Below are 22,833 nucleotides of genomic sequence, written 5' to 3' on the forward strand. Positions count from 1 at the left end.
CATTCATCATTTTATAATCCTCCTCTATCTTTTGATCTGGTGGGCAATAACAAACTCCCAGGCTCGTCTATCGTGTTTCCCCCAGTCTCATAGAAAATCTTTGCATAATACTCAACCCAGGAGTCAGGAGTTATTATGGAGCTAGGCGAGCAATTTTCTCCCATAGAATTGGAAATTAAGAACCAAAATTTCCTAGTATCGTTATTAATAGTAGCCTGTAGGAGGAGTTCCCAGCATTTTAACAAGAAGGCCTTCTGTTTGTTTTTATAAAGCTGATGTAGAGCCTTTTTAAATTCAAAATACTCAGATGGGAGGGCACACTAATTCCGAAATCCTATAGGAAGACTTGCGCACAGACATTGCTCTCCCTTGAGTATGGGGCTCTCTTTCAGCCACATTTCCTCAGGATATCTGGCAAGACTGATTCAGCCCCATCTTCATAGGTCTTTCATGCTAGCTCGGTTTGACGTCCTTCCCTCAGCTGTTTTATCGGGAAGGTTCAAGAAAATTCCCTATAAAGATAGATTGTGCCCATGTGGGATGGGGGAAATTGAATCTATTGGACATGTGCTTTTGTACTGTAAATTCCACTATGACATCCGTGTTGCTTATATTGAACCTGTGTTGGACCCCCTTTTGGGCCAATCTGATGAGTATAAAATTAGTTCTTTATTGTCTTCGCATAATATAGAAATTCTTGAACCTGTAGCAAATTTCTTTTATGAGGTATCTAGGAGGAGAGGCTCATATTAAGGCAATTCGGAATGTGATACCCCCCTCCAGCCTATCTTGAGGCTCTATGCTGCACGTTGTATTTGATATTTTATGCCAATAAAGGTATTGTATTTGTATTTGTATAAACACCTATAGTTTCCCATGCATGTTAAGCCCACAACCTTCCTCTTGCTGCCTTGAGACCTTGCCAGGCAGTCCATATTGTTAGCCATAGTCTCCTTTTCCTTGTATAGAAGTAACAGCTACCCCTTAATCTCTTTGAAATGAGCCATCCCAAACCAGAGACTTTTCATCTCCTTGGCTTTCCCCCAATATTCAGTTTAAAAACTGCTCTGCAACCTTTTTGATTTTAAGCACCAGCAGCCTGGTTCCTTCTCAGGACAAGTGGAGGCCGTCCCTTTTGTACAGCTCCCTCTTGTTCCAAAAAGCATCCCAGTGCCTAACAAACTTGAACCCTTCCCCCCTACACCATCGTCTCATCCACGCACTGAGACTCCTGATCTGTGCCTGTCTCTGTGGCCCTGCGTGTGGAGCAGGTAGCACTTCCAAGAAGGCTACCTTCGAGGTCCTGGCCTTGCGTTTCCTGCCTAGCAGCCTAAATGTTTCCTCCAGGACCTCACGACTGCATTTCCCCACATTGTTGGTGCCAACATGTACCACAACCACTGGCTTCTCCCCAGCACTATCTACCAGCCTATCTAGAATATGCGTAATGTCCACTACCTTTGCACCAGGCAGGCAAGTAACCATAAAGTAAGTACGCGGGTTCGCCACCCAGCTGTCTGCCTGCCTAAGGATTAAATCACCAACTACCAAGAGCCCGCCCTCACTCCCTGCCAAGGGATGGTACCTTGGTGTGAAAGGATACCCTTCTGAGGGCAAATTCCCATTATCTGCAGCACAGTGCCCTGTTTCCCCTCGACTCTCATGCTCCCTGACAGTGGCGGGGCTGCCATATTCAGAGTGGGACTTGACTCCTGGGAACTTGTTAGATTTCTCCGTGCGCCTGACTGTCTCTGCTTCTCTGGGTCTGCCACCTTGGCCTCAAGGGAGCAAACTTGTTCCCTGAGAACCAGGAGCTCCTTGCACCGGGCACATACCCAAGATTTCAGTTCAGTGGGCAGAGAGTCATACATGTGACACTCCGTGCAAAACACTGGATAGCCCCCAACCCCCTGCTGACATTCTGGCTTCATAATTGCTTTAAAAATAATAATTATATATAATCCCCCTTTTAAAACCCTTTATATTGATGTGGTTCGCCTTGTAGAAGTCTACTTACCTTACTGGGAACCCATGGAGACTAGGGCCCTGGCTTTCTGGCTCTTCCTGGGCTTCTTACAGAGCCCCTGGGCTGAGAGCCACAGGCCAAGAGCTTCCCCCAGCAGAGGGTGTGGCCAGCAGCTATTCAAATTCACCCAGGCATTCAATTACAGTCAAACGATGACCCTTTCACACCCTATCTCAAGCAGCCAGGACTCTGCAACAACTCACAACTCACCCACACACTCCCAAACACGGTACCCTCTCAGCTAAATCATCTCAGCTGAAAGTAAATAAAAAACACTCACCCGTCTAGCAGCTCTATCTCCTGCTCCTTCTCAGAGCTCAGCTGGGTCAGCTCTGCTTCTGACCATAAGGAAGGCTGAGTGCCAAAGAATAGAAGCTTTCAAATTATGGTGCTAGAGAAGACTCTTGAGAGTCCCTTGGACTGCAAGGAGATCAAATCAATTAATCCTAAAAGAAATCAACCCTGCCTGTTCCCTGGAAGGCCAGATACTGAAGCTGACGCTCAAATACTTTGGCCACCAATTGAGAAGGGAGCACTCACTGGAGAAGACCTTGATGCTGGGCAAGACTGAAGGTCAAAGAAGAAGAAGAGAAGAAGAGATTTGATTTATACCCCGCCCTTTACTACCCAAAGGAGTCTCAGAGCGGCTTACAAACTCCTTTCCCTTCCCCTCCCCACAACAGACACCCTGTGAGGTAGGTGGGGCTGAGAGAGCTCTTGACAGAAACTGCTCTTTTTCAGGAACAGCTGTGCCAGAATTATGGCTTGCCCAAGGTCATCCAGCCAGATGCAAGTGGAGGAGTGGGGAATCAAACCCGGTTCTCCGAGATTAGAGTCTGCGCACTTAACAACTACACCAAACTGGGGAAGAAGGGGATGGCAAAGGATGAGATGGTTAGACAGTGTTATCGATGCAGTGAACATGAATTTAAGCAAACTCCGGAGCACGACAGAAGACAGGACGGCCTGTCGTGATGTGGTCTATGGGGTCATGAAGAGTCGGACTTTACTGTGCAACTGAACAACACCAGACTAGGATCTGCGAGACCCAAGTTCAAATCCCCATACTGCCATGGCACAACCACACACTCTCAGCCTAACCCACTTCATGGGGTTGCTGTGAGGAAAAGTGGGGAAGGGAAAACCGTATATGCTGCTCTGAGCTCCTTGGAGGAAAGGAGAAATAAAACGTAGTAGACAGAGAGGATGTAAGTGAGAAACATGGCTTTTTAAAGAATGCTTCCCCCACCACACACATACATGATAAACTGCTTTAAAAAAGCAAGACTTCAGACTTCTAAGCCAGGGGTGTCGAACTCATTTGTTGTGAGGGCCAGATATGACATAAATGAGACCTTGTTGGGCTGGGCAATGTGTGTCATAAAATGTGATACCAGGTAGCAGAGATATAAACTTTATAAAGGACACAAACACAATTAAAGTTTTTTTTAAACTTTAAATAACACATTTCCAATGACTTCGACACCCCTGTCCTAATATTGTCTATTTAACAGTCTCTGATAACTGACACCTCTTGCTCTGAATTATTGTATCCAAATGTCTGTGCTGTAGCAATCTTGAGTATGCTGTTCAGGCGTGTATCTGTAAGCTGCAAACTTTTGATTTATTGACATTCATTACTGAAATCTCATGCTCAGTGTTCTGAGCCTAGGACCCAGGGGTAAGCATGAAATGGCTGGGCATTGGAACTTTTTGTACATAAGTTGCTTCATGTGCTGGTCAAGAACATGAGAAGGCATCCTGACACAGACTAAGGGCTATGTGTTTGTCTATAAAATTATAGTCTTCCCCAGAGAAATAACTACAACTTTCTACAAAGGAAATGTGCTGGATGAACCTGGTCTAAACACACACTCTCAGCGTAATCCATCTCACTGTTTTGTTGTTATTCCTCCTCTAAAATAATTCACATTGCTTTCTTACTGAGAAAGACTGGATCATGTCTCCTGCAGCCTGGCCAGGAAACAAGCCCTGGCTGTGCCCTTCCCCCCCCCCCGGGAGGAGGGGGGAGGAGCCTCATCCAGTTCTTTACCAGTCTCTCTCAATCACACAGGAGAGGCTTGCCTATCTATCTCTCCTGTGTGGTTGAGAGAAACTGGTAACGCAAGCTGTGGCGTGGTAGCAGCAGCAGAACTGAAAAAGGAAGCAGAAAACAGCCAGGTCCTTGCAGGGTGGATTGAGGCCCTCCAAGGGCCTGATCCAGCGCATGGGCACCCCTTTTCTAAGCCATACTATTTTATGTTCTAATTTAATACCTCCAATGAGGTTTTTTCCCCCAGGAGGGCAATATTCAAAACCATGATCTCTGTATAACTTGGTCTATTCTTCCCTACCTTCCCTGGTAAGGATAACAAGACCATCTACATTCTCCCCTTGGCCTACATTCACTGGCCACTGATTAAGTCTATAAGAGTTCATGAAAAAATCACTCATATGCACATGTTTGTTAAGGTATGGGGACAAGAATTGGTGTAGTGGTTAAATGCGCGGACTCTAATCTGGGAGAACAGTTTGATTCCCCACTCCTCCACTTGCACCTGGCTGGATGACCTTGGGCAAGCCATAGTTCTGATAAGAGCTGTTCTTGAAAAAAGAGCAGTTTCTGTCAGAGGTCTCTCAGCCCCACCTACCTCACAGGGGCTGATTTCGCACTAGAGCTGCCTCGATGTTGCGCCGCCGTTTGCCCCAATACTATTGGTCAATTTCACACCCGAAGCCATGGGGCTGCTTCGCCCAATTTCCTCTGCAGTTTCGTGATCCTCAAAAAACAGGATCACGAAACTGCGGGGGAAATCGGGCGAAGCCGCGAGTCAAAATGCAGCCCCACAGCTCCGGGTGTGAAATTGACCAATAGTATTGGGGCAAATGGCGGTGCAACATCAAGGCAGCTCTAGTGCGAAATCAGCCAGGGTGTCTGTTGTTGGGAAGGGAAAGGAAAGGAGTTTGTAAGCCGCTCTGAGACACCTTTGGGTAGTGAAGGGTGGGGTATAAATCTAATCTCTTCTTCTTCTTCTGTTTGTTACAATACACTTTCAGAGGCAAATCTGTATAGCCCTTTATCTAGAGATGCCAGGCCATCCTCCAGCATCCCTGTAAGCTTTCTGGGTAGGCAATGGACAATGATATCTAGTGGCGTCACATCTGCCCCCAAACCCTTGTGTGACATAAGTAGGTATGTCAGACAATGCTCTGGCTGTCCCCAATAACTCCACGGTTCTTTCTGGGGATTAGCAGAGCGTTGCCCTGACATGCTTAATCACATCCAGGTTTCTGGGTAGGTGTCGTGCCTGGGCCTTTTCTCCTCCCACTCAGAGGGGCAAGGGCTGGTGCGAGTCCCAAGCCACCCAGAGGCCTCCCACTATAAGCAGACAAACGGCATCCTTGCCTGTGTCATCATGAAATGCTAGAATTGAGTCCAGTAGCAGCTTAGAGACCAACAAAGCTTTTTTTAAAGGTATAAGCTTTTTTGAGTCAAATATCCCTTCGTAGTGCCTGTGTCATGAAATGGCTTCTAAGAGTCTAGGTGATGGCAGAAGCCCAGGGCTAGAGGGCTGGATTGAGACATGTGGAGGCCCTAAATTATGTCAAGTTTTGGAGGCCCCACAAACATTACAAAAAAAAAATGACAGTTTAGTCATGTTGAATTATTTTTGTATTTAGACACCCCTCCATAATCTGCCAACCTAGCAGTTCGAAAGCAAGAAATTGCAAGTAGATAAATAGGGACCACTTCGGTGGGAAGGTAACAGCGTTCTGTGCGCCTTGGTGTTTAGTCATGCCGGCCACATGACCAGGGAAACGTCTTCGGACAGCGCTGGCTCTTCGGCTTTGAAACGGAGATGAGCACTGCAACCCTAGAGTCAGACTCGACTGGCTTTCAAGCAAGGGAACCTTTACCTTTACTTTTACCATAATCTGAGGCCCTACTCTGTAGTTTATTTTACTTGTGCATAAATCTACAAAACAAAGATGTGACCAGAGAGCTAAACTTCCTTCAACCATATTCTATATGCTGGGAGGAAAAATAGGGTGGAGATTGGACTCCTTACATGTAGCCCCCCAAAAAGACCAAACTGTAACATGTCAAGCCCTGTCCATTAACCAGATGTGCGTCACGATAGCAGCAGCAGGCAGCCCTGAAAGAGTTAACCAAGAGTTACTCCCCGCTGTGGTTTTGTGGTCGAAACCATGATTGCCAGGAGCAAATTTTTGTCATGCAACAAGGCGTGCTATTAAAATGTTGAGTTATACTTTTTTTTGGGGGGGGGGAATGAAAAGGTTAAAGCCTTTTATTAAATCCATCAACTGCTTGTCACCCTGGATACAAGGTATCTGTTTCCAAGCCAATTGCCTTTGTGTTTTTGCTTTCTTTTAAAAAACATATATTGGGGGGGGGGGAGATTTTTGGAGGCAAGTCCTGCAAGTGTACCTTTTAAAAAAGATACAGCACCTGTTTCTCATTAATTGGACAGGTTAGAAGTATGTACTGAACTTGCACTTAAAACCATATTTTCCTTCCCTACTAAACCAAGGGCAGATGTGTTCTGTAAACTGGTGGTTATATTTAGAGGATAGGACCTCAGTAGTCCACTAGCAAGTGCCCAGAAAATCAGCTGGCACTTCTTGGTTGGTAGGATTCATGCAAAGAATAACCTTATTATAATCCTGTTTGCATTCTGAAGAAGGAATGCATGCTCCAGATCGATGAAAAGAGACACATTATTCCTAGTGTGCTGATGCTTGCTTTGCAAAGTTGGAACCTGCTGGTGAGTCGGGGGATTCTAATACAGGGGTCTTCAATATTTCCAGAGCTGTGGCCTATTTTAATCCGTAGGTGGCAGGATAGCACACACTCACTGAGTTGCGAGCATGAGACAGAAAGTAACATAGCATCAGAGTCACATGATGGGAAGAAGTGGACCTCTGCCTTCGCTTGAAAAGTCATCCTGTCGACTCATTGTCCTGGTGTTCTGCCTATGTCAAAAGAGAGGCAAGTGGTGCGGTAGCCTTACAGGGCTCTTTTTGTAGAAAAAGCCCAGCAGGAACTCATTAGCATAATAGGCCACACCCAACAGCAGAAACTCATTAGCATAATAGGCCACACCCCTGACATCACAGCTCATTAGCACATTAGGCCGCACCCCCATGTTACCAGAAGTGTGGTTATCCAGCCATACCCACCTTTTGCTTGTTATTCTGCTTACCTTGTTTGTTGTCCAAACCCAGGGCTTTTTTGTAGCAGGAACTCCTTTGCATGTTAGGCCACACACCCCTAATGTAGCCGATCCGAATGAGTTTCTGCTGTTGGGTGTGGCCTATTATGCTAATTAGTTCCTGCTGGGCGTGGCCAACTTGGGAGCCAGCCGGAACTCCGTTCTTGTGCGTTCCTGCCCCAAAATAGCCCTGGGTATACGTGCATGCAGGCTGAAAGTTTTAGTGTGAAACTGGATTTGGATTGCACAGAGTTTAGTGTGGAGACTTCAGGCTGAGAGGGGCCCAGCTTGATCTGACCTAGTGAGGATCGTCTGTACAGGACTCCTGTGACTTAATTAGCTTGTGCAGAATGGAACAGCTTTTCTCACAGATGTGGAACTACGGGAGAAGGTGCCTCTGCCAAATTTCTCCCTCCTATCATTTCACCAGCCAGAATTTAGTCCCCTTACTCTCTTGATCTTAAAATGGACAGGGTGTATCCAGATTTCCAAAGGGAGGGGACAGAGCATAACTAAACTTGTCTTGATTGTGGAATAAAGGAGGGTTGTTCCATTTTGGCTGCCCCTGTCGCATAGCCCATATTCTGGAGCTCCAGACATACACACTTTTTGCTCTTGTGACATTATGGATTCCTTGCAACCTTCTCTCACTTCCTTACCAGCCTGAGATTTGGGGGCTGAATAAAACACAGTTCCTTCTATGATGCTCAGGCTTCATTTCACAGCTCACCCCAAACAGTGCCAGCTGATCCTCTGGGAAACAGCTAGTGGACTACTGGGGAGCCCTCTGCCCAACACAACCACCAATTTAGAGAAATGGGGGGAAAGAACAGGGTTCCCACAAGTGGGAAGCAGGAAAAAAGCAGGGCTGACCTTTGAGTGTGACCAAAACCAGCCCTGCAGAGTGGGCAAATGCCTCTCTTTATCCCACTGTGCTTTTAGAGGCCAGGACCTGATTCGATTTGCTTGATAGTCATAAAGAGAGTACAGAACAGGATGGTGCTCGGCACCTCTGTTTTCTCCTTTGCTGGAATCGGCACTGTCTGTTTCTTCTGCCCCATGGGCATTTATACTGTCTCAATTAGTTGCCTGATTAAAGCCAGCATCCTTTGTGCTGTACCAGATTTTCTGATGCTTTTTAAAAACAGCTGTGATTTTAAATGTAGAAGGTGGACTGTGCGATGGGACAGACCTCTTAATGGAAGAGGGGTTTCTTGTGTGCACTGTACAGTGATGTGTTGTTGTTGTTGTTGTTTTTGCCTGATGTAAGAAGCAAGGCTGTGTGTGATTTCTAAGTTTATGTAAACAGACATGGATTATATGTACAGTTAGGCAAATGAGAGTGTCTCTGTTTTCAGCTTTGATCTGGGATAATGTTATCACTGGAGTTGAACGTAAGGAGGGCAACAAAAATTTTAGAAGAGTTTGAGGAAGAAGAGACTGCATATTCATATGCATTTGTGTAGAAGCAGGTGTAGAGAAGGGAGGGAACAGGTTATCTTCCAATTTGACTACCTTGTTGTCTTGTTCCACATATTAGATCATTGCACAAACAATGGTACATTCCCCCAGGGCAAGGGGCCTTCACATGGATTCTTGTGTCAACAGAAGGCCTCTTGCCTCGGGGAGGGGAGCACTGCTGTTCGTGGAATGGCTCTGCAGATCCCCACCGTGTCTCCCTAGCAAGATATTGAAAATGACTAGGAAGCTCTTGTGAATCCCACTGAAAAGCAAGAACTATGCTGGGTTAGAAATGGACCAGCAATACCGGAGGTCTTGTGGTTAGGGCCAGGGATGCTGGGCAATGGCTGAGCCAAAACCAGGGGTCCCTGGACAAATGTTTGTGTTTTGTTGCGTTTTGTTTTGTTTTTCTGTATGTTGGATCCAGCTAGGTTGGAAGTTGCACGGCCTGTCTAGGCCATAACCAACTCGTGGTCCTGCCACCAACTACCCTGGGGCAGCACTGGAGAGCCCCCTTCTCCACCCATCCCCAACAGTGACAACTCTGCTCCCCCTTCTAGGGTTGCCAGGTCCCCCCCCCCGTCGCCAGCGGGGGATGGGGTGTAAGATCGCCAGATCCAGCTTGGGAAACTCCTGGGGATTTGTGGATTGAGCCTGGAGAGGACTTCAGTGGGGTACAGTGCCACAGAATCCATCCTCCCAAGCATCCATTTTCTCCAGGGGAGCTGATCTCTGTAGTCTGAGGATGAGTTGTAATTCCGGGGAATCCCCAGGCCCCACCTGGAGGCTGGCATCCTTACCCACTTCTGCCGGTGAAAGGGTTCTTAAGCCAAGTTGTTTGAGGGACCACAAAAAAAGCTGATCTACCCCAAGATAATGCTGGAGAATAAAGCTAATGAAAATGACAAATCCTTAAAAGAGAGAGAGAGTTCAGCCTAGCCCAGGGTTTGGTTTCCAGAGCATAGCCAAAAGCCTCTGAGAAGGCTGCCAGTGCAGACGAGAGCAGTGAACTTTTCCTGCAGGTTGACACTTCAAATTGCACTGCCTCTGCATGCGGAGGCTCACATTAGCAATAGCTAACAGCCATTGATAGACCTATTGGTCTTCCATGAATTTGTCTAATGCCTTTTCAAAAGCCTTTATCATGGCCTTGTAGCATCAGTTGCATAACCTATTTGTGTCTTGTGTGCTGAGTTACTTTGTTTGTCCTAGACCTACTGCCAAATCAATTTCATTGTGTGGTTCGGAGTTCTCGTATTAGGGAAAAGGGAGGAAATCCATTCAGTGCTTCATAAACCTCTCTCAGGTCAGTAACATGGGAAAGGTCCAAGAAGTTTATTACTCTCAGCTTAACTGACCTCACAGGATTGTTGTGCAGACAAAAATGGAAGAGATGAGATCACGTAAGCTGTTTTGGGTCCCCATTGGGTCCCCAAGTGGAGTATAAATGAAGTACTTAAGTATGTCGAAATGAGGTCAGACTTGATGAAAGTGTGTAGGCCAGCTTTGGAAATGTCCATAAAAACTTACCAGCCTGTCAAAAAGAAAGGAAAATGTACTGGACCAGATGTGCATCAAAGCTAATGTGACAACCAGCTAAACTATCATACTAGCATATGGGGAGAACTACGTTCAAATCCCACTCTGCCATGGAAAGTCACTGGGTGACCTTGGGCCAGTCACCTACTCTCAGCCCAACCTACCTTATAGGGCTGTTGTGAGAATATGACAAGAAAAAATCCAGGAGACTGGAATAAAAATATAGAGCAACAACCTAATTTTTTCAAGAAAGTTTATAGAGTCAAGTAGATGGGATAAGTTGGTCTATTGATTGGCCTACAATCGAAATGCATTTTTGAGAACACAAATCTAGCTACGTATTGGTGAATTGCTCTAGTACTGTGTGTGTGCCACATGTGTACAGAAATGAATGCCTAGAATCAGGAGCACGAGAGCACCATAATTTACCAACCTCCAGCTGGGCCCTGGAATTCTCCCAGAATCATAACAAATCTCCAGGTGACAGAGATCAGTCTCCCTGGAGGACATGGCAGCTTGGGAGGACAGATTCTATGGCATCACATACCTTTTCCAGGTACCACCCCTGAATCTCCAGAAACTTCCTAAATCAGAGTTGGAAAGCCTAGAGCATCTACAGGAGTTCTGCAGAACAAGTGTGCATACAAATGGTATGTGCAGTTGGGACCAGTGTTCCCTCTAAGCGGAGTTAGTGTGAGCTAGCTCACAGTTTTTTAGCCTCTGGCTCACACATTTTTGTTTTAGCTCAGGAAGGATGGCTCCAGAGCAAACTAATTTATGCAGGAGCCAAATCGCTCGCTCACAGCTTTAATGCCAGTAGCTCACAAAGTAGAATTTTTGCTCACAAGACTCCAAAGCTTAGAGGGAACATTGGTTGGGACCTTGCAAAATGGCAGAGCTCTCGATGGCTTCTACAGTGCCCAGTTGCACATGGGCACTTGCAGAAGGTATGCTGCAGACATATCGACTGCTCATCCATGGGCACTGTTTTCATGTGCCACTCCGAATAGGAATTGAAGGATGCTTTTTTTTTAAAAAAAAAGGGCATTGCTTTGACAAAGGTGACCTTGTCTGAGGCATATGTTACAACAGCAGATTTCCCTCCCACTCAGTCCTCCATCGTCCCTTTTAGTCTGACAGCTACACAAAAGAGGACAGCTTGTAAAAAAGAAAGTTTGTTTTGCCGGAGAGACTGAGCACACACACACAGTACATAGAGCTCAAGATCAGCGTGACCAAGTCTGCAGGATGGGTGGGAGAAGGACTTGGGGCATTCTGCAGGGGTCCTCTCTCCACTAGAGAAGAAAGATGCTACTATCTGGGGGCAGAGACAAGCAGGGGACTGAGTGTTTCTGCGACTCCATCATTTTGTGGCACCTTAATCTGAGATTTGTTCCCACAACACAATTCAGAGCCTGGCTGTTAGTCACATTTTACAGTTAGGAATTAATGCCAAGAGCTCTTCATCCTGGGCCTCTTGAGGAGATTTAAAAAACAAAAAACAAAACCCACAACCCTCCAGAGATTATTTATTTATTTAAGATTTTACAGGCCACCTTTATGAAAAGTCTCTAAGGCAGCATACGATAAAATCAGATTTAAGAACTGCAGAATCATAAGGAAATAGACTTAATGCAGCTGAGAGCGTCCATAAAACTAATCACAGAACGGCATAACAGTCAGATTAAAATAGAAGAGCTGCAAATCAAGCGATGGGAGGTCTTGGGGGGGGGAATCTTCTCAAAGAGATTAGGGGCCTCAGAAATCTTTCTGGGAAAGCTACTGGAGGAGGAGGAGAGGAGATTGGATTTATACCCCGCCCTTCACTACCCAAAGGTGTCTCAGAGCGGCTTACAAACTCCTTTCCCTTCCCCTCCCCACAACAGACACCCTGTGAGGTAGGTGGGGCTGAGAGAGCTCTTGACAGAAACTGCTCTTTTTCAAGAACAGCTCTTATCAGAACTATGCCTTGCCCAAGGTCATCCAGCCAGGTGCAAGTGGAGGAGTGCGGAATCAAACCCAGTTCTCCCAGATTAGAGTCCGCGCACTTAACCACTACACCCAACTGGCATTGCATAGATGGGGATCCACCACTATAAAGGCCCTGTTCCCAGTCTCCACCCACTTAGTCTCTGAGATCATTTAGAGAAGGTGCTCTGATGCAGAATGCAAAACCTGGAAAGGTTCCTTTTATTTTGTTCTGTGAGACTCGTGGTAGCCCTGACCCCAGGGGGAGGGACTGTGGCACAGTGGTAGAACATCTGCTTGGCAAGCAGGAGGTCCTGGGTTCAATCTCCAGCATCTCAACTTAAAAGGGTATGATAGTAGGTGATGTGAAAAACCTGTCCCTGATATATTGGAGAGCTGAGTAGACAATACTGCTTCTGACGGACCAAGGTTCTGATTCAGTACAAGACAGCTTCATGTGTGCCAGCCCTGCAGTGCAGTATGTTTCTCACATGTAAGGAATAAGGGGGTGGGAGTCTGGCTGTAGGGGTGATATTTGCCAAGTTTGTTGGGGGTAAAGCCTCAGGGCAGGCTCTGTTATGTCTTTGCTGATGCGTCATAAACCAGGTTTTGCACTGATTGAAATCCTTGCCAAAACTAAACTAAGTTGCTTTGCAATCTGCAGCATGCTCCTCAAAAGCTTCTTAGTTGATAAATTAAAAAGTCAGAAAGCTGAATTAACTTGAATTAACTTAAATCACTCTTTATAACCAGTAATACAAATTGGCAATCAGCGCTGAATGAGTAGGTAGCTTTTTAGATGGGAAGGCATAGGTTTTGTTTGCTTTTAGCATACTTTTTGGAACCTCGAAGAAAAAGTATCTTAAATACTGGAATGTGTGGCCTAGTTTTATTGGGTGTTTACACTTTTCAGCAGATGTGGAAATCTCCAGCTTGCAGTCAGAACTGTAAATCTTATCTCACATGTATCTTCAGATATTGACAAGTATGATCAAAGAACATGGAGCTGGAGAGCTCTGCCTTATCATATACTGAATAGGCAGGTAATTTTCTTCTCTCCGTGTTTGGGTGATCCTCAATCTATATATATATAAAAGAAAGTCCCCTCACCATAAAGTCAACGCCCAGGCCAAACCCCTGGACCTAGAAACATGAAATTTGGGGAGAGCGCTCCTACCGTGATGTAGATACTCACTAAGAAGGGATTTTTAGAAATTCGACCCCTAAGTGGGTCAAAAGGGGTAAAATGTGCTCCAGTAATGCCTCTCTGATGGCTTCCAACACACTCCCCCCACCTCCTACACCTAACAGGTAGTTGTCTGTCAGGTGCAGCAGCGGTCACAGGGTGCTTAAAGCCACGAGGGAGCCCGCCCCAGCAGTAATGCCTTAGTGATCCTGCCAGCCCCGTCTCCACAGTGGCTTCTAATACTCCTACCCCCTCCTCCTCCTACACTGGACAGGCAGCTGCCAGGAGGAGGCAATTTAGGAATGCAGCAAAGATTTTTGCACATAGTACTCCTGCAGTGCACTGAGCTGCACAGGCCAAGTACCAGCAAGATCACCCTGAGGTGCTCAGAACAACACAGTCTCCATATGAGCAAAACAATCCAGGAACACAAGTAGAGAGGCCATCACTTTCGCGGAAGGTAGCAGGAGTTGACTTAACAGACGACTGCTTCTTAAATGGACAGTTCTATGTGGCCTGCTCCAGAGTGAGCTCACTAAGCACCTAGCACCTGAGGGCAGAACCACTAATGTGGTCTAGAGAGAGGTCCTTCGGTAGAGAGAGAAAAAAAGTACGTATGTCTCACTTTATTTCTTACACTACAATCTTCTCCGTTAGAATTCCTACAACAAATGTCACATTTCAGATTTCACATCATCAGTATTATAACTGGATTTACGGAACTTGAATACCGTAGCGAAGCATGGGTAGCAGGCTAGTACTATATAAAGTCTACTTACAAGGAGTAAGTCCAGATACGATTGAGTGGCATGGACAAAAGATCTTTCCAGTGGTCCTAGTGCCCTATGGTTGCTGAGATTCTTCCCAAGAGTTCTGTAGTAGATGGACTTGGGTTTGATGTAGGAAGGCACTGCCGGAGGGGGGATGGATTAGTATGTTGCTAGGACAATCCTGCACAAAGTTGACTTTAATGGACTCGGAAGGGTGTAACTCTGCTTTGGATTCACACTATAAAGCAGTCCTTGAGCAAGCGGAGCCAAGTGGCACCAGAAATATTGGTGGTGCTTCATTTTTGTATTTATTTACTTCATTTATACTCCACCTTTCTTCCTGAAGGGGACCCGAAACAGCCATTCTTCCCTCCTCCATTTTATCCTCACAACAACCCTGTGAGGTAGATTAGTCTGGGAGAGAGTGACAGGCCCAAAGTCAGTATCAGTATCCATATTCTTTATTAAGGTCATAGGCCAGTATAACACAAAATAAGATATTACCTAGTCAGCTTCCATAGCAGAGTGGGCATTCGAACCTGTGTCCCATGTAGCCTAGTCTGACCCTATGCCGCACTGGCCAGGTCTGCTTGGCTGAAACCTGGGAGGTGTTGACGAAGATGAGGGTCTGAGCCAAGTGGACCCTATGGTGATTACCAGGGTCCTTTGTTATGGTTACTGCAGCCCGGCTCCAAGCCAAACAGATCCTGCAGGGCTGCTGCCACATGAGATGTCACTTGGCTCAATAGCCTAAACCTTCCTTGGGAGCACCCCTCCGGAAACATTCCCAGGGAGCTAAAAGGTCGATCCGCCACTGAACTGAATGCATTTCTTAAGAAGAATTGCATGTTTGGGCTTACTGAATACAGATGCTTTACATACATAAACTCTTGCTTTGTAAAAAAAATGCAAAAATCACGTTCGGGATTCTAGTAATATACAAATGAGGACCACGCAAGATTAAACTGTGCTCACCCCTGGGCTAATCAGCATCAGTGCTGACTCTTCTGCTCTCCCCCCCCCCTTTTCGTGTGAATATTTGGGATTCACTCTGGGTGAAGGTTCTTGTCTGAACAGGATTCAACAAAGTCAATGGTGATGAAACCTGAGTCATCCTAACGTGTGCTCCTTGGAGACAGTCGGGGCGGCACTAAGGGGAGGAAGGGCTGCCGTGAGAAAATTTAAAGACAACGAAACTCACAAAAGAAAAAAACACACCTGTTAAGAGTTTTTAGGCAGTGGGTGAAACCAGCTGGCTTTAGAGCATCGTCCCAGAAGGAGAGAGGTGGGGGAATGCAGATGGGAGGCTGTTGTCTGTGCACGGACATAAAAGACACAAATCAGAGTGTGGAGCTTTTTGCCCTTGGAGATTTGGGTTGGATTTTTCCTTCTTTGCACTCCTGGCCACAGTTGAAGAAAGGAAAAAGCTGTTGGGTGATTCAGGCTGGTGCAATTGCTGTTTTTTTTTTTTTAAGTCCTCTCTGTAAAAGCTTAAAGAGACAAGTTTTGCTTTCAGTTTTTAACTGCAAATGAATTTGGGCCATGTTGTACAAGCAGCTTGCCATTAAAGGCTCATGAAGCTGCCTTCTTCTGTGTCAGGCCTTTGAGCTGTCAAGGACAGTATTGTCTACTCTGACTGGCAGCCGCTTTTCTGGGTCTTCGGTGGGAGTCTTTCATACTACCTATTACTCGATCCTTTTTACTGGAGCTGCCAGGGATTGAACCTAGGACCTTCTGTTGCTCAGTCAGATGCTCCACCCTGAGCCATGGCTAAAGAGATTAGGTCTCTCTCCCTCCCTCCACTGCTCACTGCTGCTCAGTCAGTCATATACCAGGGAAAATGGGGGAGGAGGTGTTGCCCCAGTGCCCTGACGTCATTTTTGGTGCAACCCAGAAGTAATGTCATTGCGTCAGGCAATGCTCTAGCATGTACCCAAAACTCTGTAGTTAAACCATAGAGTTTTGGGCAAATACTAGGGTGTTGCACCAATGCCAAAAGGGTAAGGCCCTGCCCCCTTCAATCTCCCACTGGTTTCCAACCATGGTCAGTTGGTAATCCAAGATGACACACATTCAGAAATATTAGATGGTGGTTGATTATGAACACCGATGGGGCCTGAAGCTTTCACACAATTGCTACTTATGAGGAACACCACTGCTGTAATATTTCATCCGTGTCTTTAGCAGGCATCGTCCAAGAAAGGGGGTGGGAAAAATGGGTGAATTCCTTGGAAGCAGGGCAAACTGGTACCTTTGAAAAAGACCCTCTGCTTGTACATACTACCTACAATCTGCTTTGCACCTTTGAAAAAGACCCTCTGCTTGTACATACAAATTTGCTCCTCCATAGCTATGGCCCAGTTTTGCATGTTCTACTGAAAAGATTATTCTGGAGGAGAAAATCTTCCCAGCCAGCTAGCCTTCTTAAAAGGCCTCTCCATGGTTGGTGACTCTCAGCAGCAAATCATAGTTCCTGTTTTGTTCTGGGATTTTGGAGTCAAGAGCGCTCTAGGGGAAAAGACTTGCCCCTGCGGCCACGGCACCTCTATGCAAGAGGGTGGGGTTTGGCAAAGAAGTATTTGTCTCCGTCCCCTTTGACTGTGCTCTGCTGCTTCTTGTTCACTTCCCCATCATCCTCACTGAAGATTTAAAAAAATCCTCAGAAAGTTCTTCCTGTTCTTTATCCTCACAGCAACCCTTTGGGGTGGTTTAGGCAGATAGATAGTGACTGGCTCAAGGTCATCCAGTGAGCTTTTTGGCTGAGCAGAGATTTAAACTGGTTTTCAAAATTCATCCAGTACATTTTATGCTTGTTCTCTGGAACAAAGGGAGATAGGATCCATTTGTTTGACCCAAGGTCTGAGAAGTTATCACAGAAGCTGGAAAAACTGGGTTTAACCAAATAAAATTAATTTCAGTGGGGATAAATGTAAAGTTCTGCATTTAGGTAGGAAAAATGAAAAGCATAATTATAGAATGGGGGAGACTTATCTTGGCAGTAGTATGTGCAAAAAGGATCTAGGGGTCTTAGTAGACCATACACTGAACATGAGTTATTTATTTATTTATTTATTTATTTCTTCAAATTTATACCCTGCCCTCCCCGCAAGCGGGCTCAGGGCGGCTTCCAATAAAATACCAGTTACTTTACATTAAAATACATAATATACAAAATACAAAATACAAAATACAATGTACAAATACCATAAAACATTATAAATACAAAGTGCAGGCGGCAGATTAAAATTCATTTCAATAATAAGTTGCAGAATCACTTGCCATTGCCCTGATGTCCACTAATGGCTTCTGTCATCAAGCCATCTCGTTGTTACTCCACAGGCCGTGTTGATGTAATGTTCTGCAGTAACCTGCAGTGCCATGAGCCTATAACAGCGGCGGCCCCTACTTAAATGCCTGGCGGAAGAGCTCCGTCTTGCAGGCCCTGCGGAACTGTAAAAGATCCCACAGGGCCCTGATCTCCTCCGGGAGCTCGTTCCACCAGGTCGGGGCCGCCACTGAAAAGGCTCCAGCCCTGGTGATGGCTAACTTAACCTCCCTCGGGCCAGGGATGGTCAACAGATTTTGCGACCTCGACCGTAGTGCTCTCTGGGGTATATACGGGGAAAGGCGGTCCCGAAGGTATGTTGGACGATATTTTTTGTCATCTTCTGAGTGTGGAACAGCGGTCACTGCGGGTGTGGAGGGGGAGGTATTTGTGAATTTCCTGCATTGTGCAGCGGGTTGGACTAGATGACCCTGGAGATCCCTTCCAACTCTCTGATTCTATGATTCTAAGCAAAAGCTTGATTGTTTGCTGTTCATGGCTGGTAATGCTATAAAAGCCTGAGGTGCCCTGGGGCCAGACACACACTCTCAGCCTAACCTACCTCACAGGGTTGTTGTGAAGAGAATGGTGTAAGACACTTTGGGTCCCTGTTGTGGAGAAAGGTGGGGTATCAGGTAAATAAATATATTCATACTTCATTTGAGGGGAGGAGTGTGGCCGTGTCACACATAAGGTCTCAGGTTTGACCCCTAGTAGGTCCAGATAAAATCAGGTAAGGAAGCCATGTGAGGGACCGTGACTTGAGACCCTGGAGAGGCTGCTGCCAGTCAGAGCAGACAAGACCGAGGGGTCTGACTCAGCAGAAGAGGCCGCTTTGTGGGTTCAAGGGAGGGGGCTGTGCCTCAGTGATACAGCATGACCTTTGTGTGTGTTCATGTGGCTAGGAGGAAAAGGAATAACTGTTGTTGTTGTTGTTGTTGTTGTTGTTAACACCGATTGTATATTTGTATGGCATAATAAGCAAGGAAATGGGTCCCCCTCAAGGAGCTTATAGAAGAGAGGATTTGGACAAGGGCAACCCTTGTTGTCCATCCCCCCCATCCCCCCCCCGATGCTTTTCAGGTGCTGAAATGGCTGTAAGAAGGTCTCTAAAATGGTGGCAGCATTCCTAGGACAGACCTGGGTATGCCAAAACATCTAGTGGTGCCCTGAGAGTGTGTAACTGGCCCAAGACCACCCAGCAAGTGCCATGATAGAGTAGAGATTTGAACTTGGTCTCCTAGATCCTAGCCCAGCACTCGAACCACTATATCATGCTGGCTCTCTCCTTACTTGCAGTATCTGAAGAAGAGGATCGCTTGGTGATTCTATGACTGTTCCCTGTTTAACCAGGGTTGTTGTTTCTTATTACCTATTGGTGTCTAGGGTTAAATTTTTTGGAGAGTGGAGTGGCAGTGGTGTTTGGGACACTTGATATCTTCTGACTTTTACGTTGCCATGGATTTGTTCCACACCTTTTGGGCGGGGTGTGATGTAAATCTCCAGAACCAAATAATCAGCTGAATGTTCAGCAAACAAGAGGCGAAAAGGGGAAACAAGCCCAGATGTGTTGTGTTCCTCCATTCTCAAGCCGTTGTTCCCCCTTGGATTTCATAATATGTCTGAGGGGCTTTTCATAATTGAGATTTTACAGTTGCGTCACAAGAATGTCATAAAGAGCAATCTATATAATCACCCTCCTGATGCACTTAGATGAAAGATGGTGAGAGAAAGGCTGGTTCCTCTGAGTTAACGGGGCCCTCTGAAGGTCCGAGACAGGATCTGCAGACTTAGAATTCTCTTTTTCTTGGGGGCTGTATGCAAAATTAGAATAGCCATGTGAGAGCAACAAGGTGTAGTGGTTAGTGTGTCAGGGTAGGATCTGGGAGGACCAGATTTTGAATCTCCATTGTGCCATGAGAGTTTACTAGATGAACTTGGGCCGGTCACAGGCCCTCAGCCTAACCTACCTCAGAGGGTTGTTAGGATAAAAGAAACAAAGGAGGGGCGAATGATAGGTACCCATTAGGGAGGAAAAGGGAATCATGTACCAATGAGAATAAGATCTCTGCTCTCACTGGGCATATCCGGTTCTTCATACCTCCCTTCAAGTTGGCTCATACATTTTCAGTGGCAATGAGAAAGAAAAGGTATGCTGATAAAAATGTCCCCTGAAAGATCTTGGAGATCAACATTTGCCCTTTGTGTTTCAACTCAGTTTCAGATCTGTGCGCCTTCTGAAGAATGATGGGATGGGCTTCCCAAAATACTCCTATGTGAATGAAGATGAGGCTTGGAAGAGCTACCTTGAGAACCCCCTGACGGCAGCCACCAAGGCTATGATGAGGGTCAACGGAGATGACGACAGTGTGGCCGCCCTGAGTCTCCTCTATGACTATTACATGGTATGAAATGCAACCAGCATTAGACCTGGAAATAACATTGACTGTCTCATTTGACGTTTCTTGTAGGACAAACATTGGACCCAGATGAGGCATTTCCACCCACAGAGCACCATTTTCCCACCTTCTTTGTCTTACAGCAACTCAAAATGCCCCCCCCCCCCGATTGTATTCCTGGGGGGTGCACTGTTTCATGGTTCTGCGGGGGGGGAAAGTCTGGAACATCATGCGCCTTGTGCAAAAATCCTTGCATCTGCAGAAACATTGTCTACACGTTCCAGACGGGGGGTGGGGGAGCTGGACAGAGAGTCCACAGAGCCCCCCTTCCCTTCTTTGCTTATGCCTCCATTTGCAACTACCAACCCATATGCCTGTGAATCGTTCCCCAGCCCCCTCTCACAAGCCCTCTCACAGCCCATGTTCATAGATTCCTGTACCACCCACATACCTTTTCCTATGCTGGGCAGTGTATACAGCTGGGAGCATGAAGGGTGGAGTGCTTGCAGGCAGGTCAAGCAAGTCAGTGGAGTTAGGGCATGCAAATCAGCAGCAGTGGGCACTGGCAGAAACTAGTGGGCTGTTATTAGGCTTACTGTTTGGCCAGGGGCAGCAGGCAACCTCTCACCCTGCCTTTTAGTCCCCTATCCTTGATAGTTTGGGCAGTAGGAGAAAAATGGGGTGGGACTTGGTACCAATGGTGACATTCTAGGATGCCTCTCAATCTCTTTGGTAAAAGATTGTAGAGACAGGTGGAGATTCATAGAGTATCATATGGAAGTAACTTCATATCTGTTTTCCTCCATCCAGAAGTGACATCACATCCTCAATGCTGCTGTAGAAACTTCTGCATTCTCTATGATAAAGACCATGGAGTTTGGTGAAATTTCTAGAGTATCATCCAGAAGTGACATTGTGTTTCTCCAGAATTACCACATCCCCAGGCACTGGCCCCAAAATCTCCCAGCATTTGCTGGTCTTGGGTTGGAAAATCCTAGCTGCCGTTGGTGTTGGTTGCAGGGAGCTGTACCTTATTCTTCCTTTGAGAAGTTCATTCTGTGTAGGAGTTCTCAGGTAGCCTCCCAAGCAATAACTGGTTGAATGCAGCCCTGTTCCACTTCAGGAATGCTGTAGGAAGTTTTTGCACTATTCTCTGGGCTCAAAAAAGTCCTGGTGGGAAAATGAAATATTTAAAAAGTGTACACTAGGCCTCTTAACAGTGCAGTCCTAATCAGAATTACACCCTTCTAAGCCCATTGACTTCAATGGACTCTGTTTAGAATAACACTGAAGAAGCCATTAACTGAGGTTCTCATCATACTCTTGGTATGTGAAGGAGTGGCACTGTGCATATGCTCCTTTCTGCATTTTGGGGTCCTTAGGAGGGGCCTTGCTTTGTACATCTACACCATCAGAGGTCTATTGGGTAGTTTGGGGACCTGAACATTTTTACTCCCAGTCATCACCTCATTACTCTTATGGGTCAATGAATGGCTTATCTACCACTACAAACTTATGTTGGTGTTATCCCACTAACTGGCTTGGCTCCCTCCACCCCAGATATCTAGAAACTGCAGAAGTATAATGTTGGCATATTCTGTCAAACGGCTGACTTGCGTAGTCCTGTGGTCCCCTATGTGATGCTTTCCTTCTCCCACAAAGCACAGAATCAGGATTTCATCCACTTCATTTGAGTGGGAGATGCTTTAGAACAGTCTAGGAGGTATTGTATCTACAGAGAACACCCAGTCAGAAACAGATACCTCCATTGTAGGAGGATGCGTGGCTTGCACACTCCCAACATTTTGTGACTAGACCCAGTCCCGCAAAGCACAGAATCAGTCCAGGATTTCATCCACTTCATTTGAGTGGGAGATGCTTTAGAACAGCCGAGGAGGTATTGTATCTACCCAATCAGAAACAGATACCACCATTGTAGGAGGATGCGTGGCTTGCACGTTCCCAACATTTTGTGACTAGACCCAGTCCCCATGACCGCCATTTTGTGGTGGGGCCCATTGTCTGTTCACAACATCCAAAAATTGTCCACGGGCTCAACAGTTTCTTTGTTCACACATGAAATCATTTTCACTCTGTATGGACAGGCAGACATCCTTATCTTAATCAGTCTTGTGTTTTGCTCATGTATAAGATATCTGCACAAGTAGACAGGCGTGGGAAGCTGGCAGGTAGGAGTCACTCCACGCGTGGAAAAGCATGAGCATTGGCAAGGAAGATGCAGACAAAAGCAACATTGCTCTGCTAGCATGAAATATCGGCCTTCCATCAAATTAATCAACATACGTGGCAGTGGAGGGCCCAACATACATTGGCAGTGGAAAACCAGTCCCAGTGTATGGTTCCTTCTTATGGAGACAGTGTTTCCTTTTTCCCTGAGCAGGTTCCTAAGGAAAAGAGGATTCTTCCATCAGGAACTACAGGACGCAATGAAATCGGGAAGAGGTGAGAGAACCAGGGGAAACATTTATATGTTTTGATAAACAAAGTAAGAAAAGCAATCCCAAATGCTTTCATTTACTTAAAATTATTTGGCAGAGAAATCGACACTTTAATGATGGTCTGGGCCTGGCTGGAGCAATGGCACACGTGCCCACAGAGAGGGCTCCGAGTGCCAGCTCTGGCACCCGTGCCATAGGTTCGCCACCACTGCCCTACACTATACTGGTTGTGAAAGGTGTTTTGTGGGTTAAAAATGCTTCAGAAAATGGTTCAGCATCTCCTTTCATCTGGCCTGAGAAGGATTGAATTTCACCCCATGTCCTGTTTCCTACCCCACCCCCACCCCCCAAAGCTTGCAAAGGACACCGAGAAACTTGGAGCCTTTTTGTGGTCTTTCTAAATTTGCAGTGAAGGTGATTAGCCGGCTTTTGTTTCAACCGCTTCCAAAAATGGGCTGTGTTTTCC

At 46.2% G+C, this 22,833-nt stretch overlaps 1 protein-coding gene across 2 annotated transcripts in view; it reads left to right on the forward strand.

Annotated features, from left to right (window-relative positions):
- GRHL3 (grainyhead like transcription factor 3) overlaps positions 1–22,833 on the forward strand; it is a 73,491-nt gene that overhangs the window by 11,336 nt on the left and 39,322 nt on the right. For both annotated transcript variants that reach the window (XM_015424853.1, XM_015424854.1), the window contains exons 2-3: positions 19,728–19,914; positions 22,310–22,371. In XM_015424853.1, coding sequence (XP_015280339.1) covers positions 19,728–19,914; positions 22,310–22,371 — 249 coding nt within the window. The remainder of the gene's footprint in view (positions 1–19,727; positions 19,915–22,309; positions 22,372–22,833) is intronic.

Source organism: Gekko japonicus, unplaced genomic scaffold (assembly GCF_001447785.1).
Source record: "Gekko japonicus isolate JY-2015 unplaced genomic scaffold, Gekko_japonicus_V1.1 scaffold1176, whole genome shotgun sequence".
Taxonomy (NCBI): Eukaryota; Metazoa; Chordata; class Lepidosauria; order Squamata; family Gekkonidae; genus Gekko; species Gekko japonicus.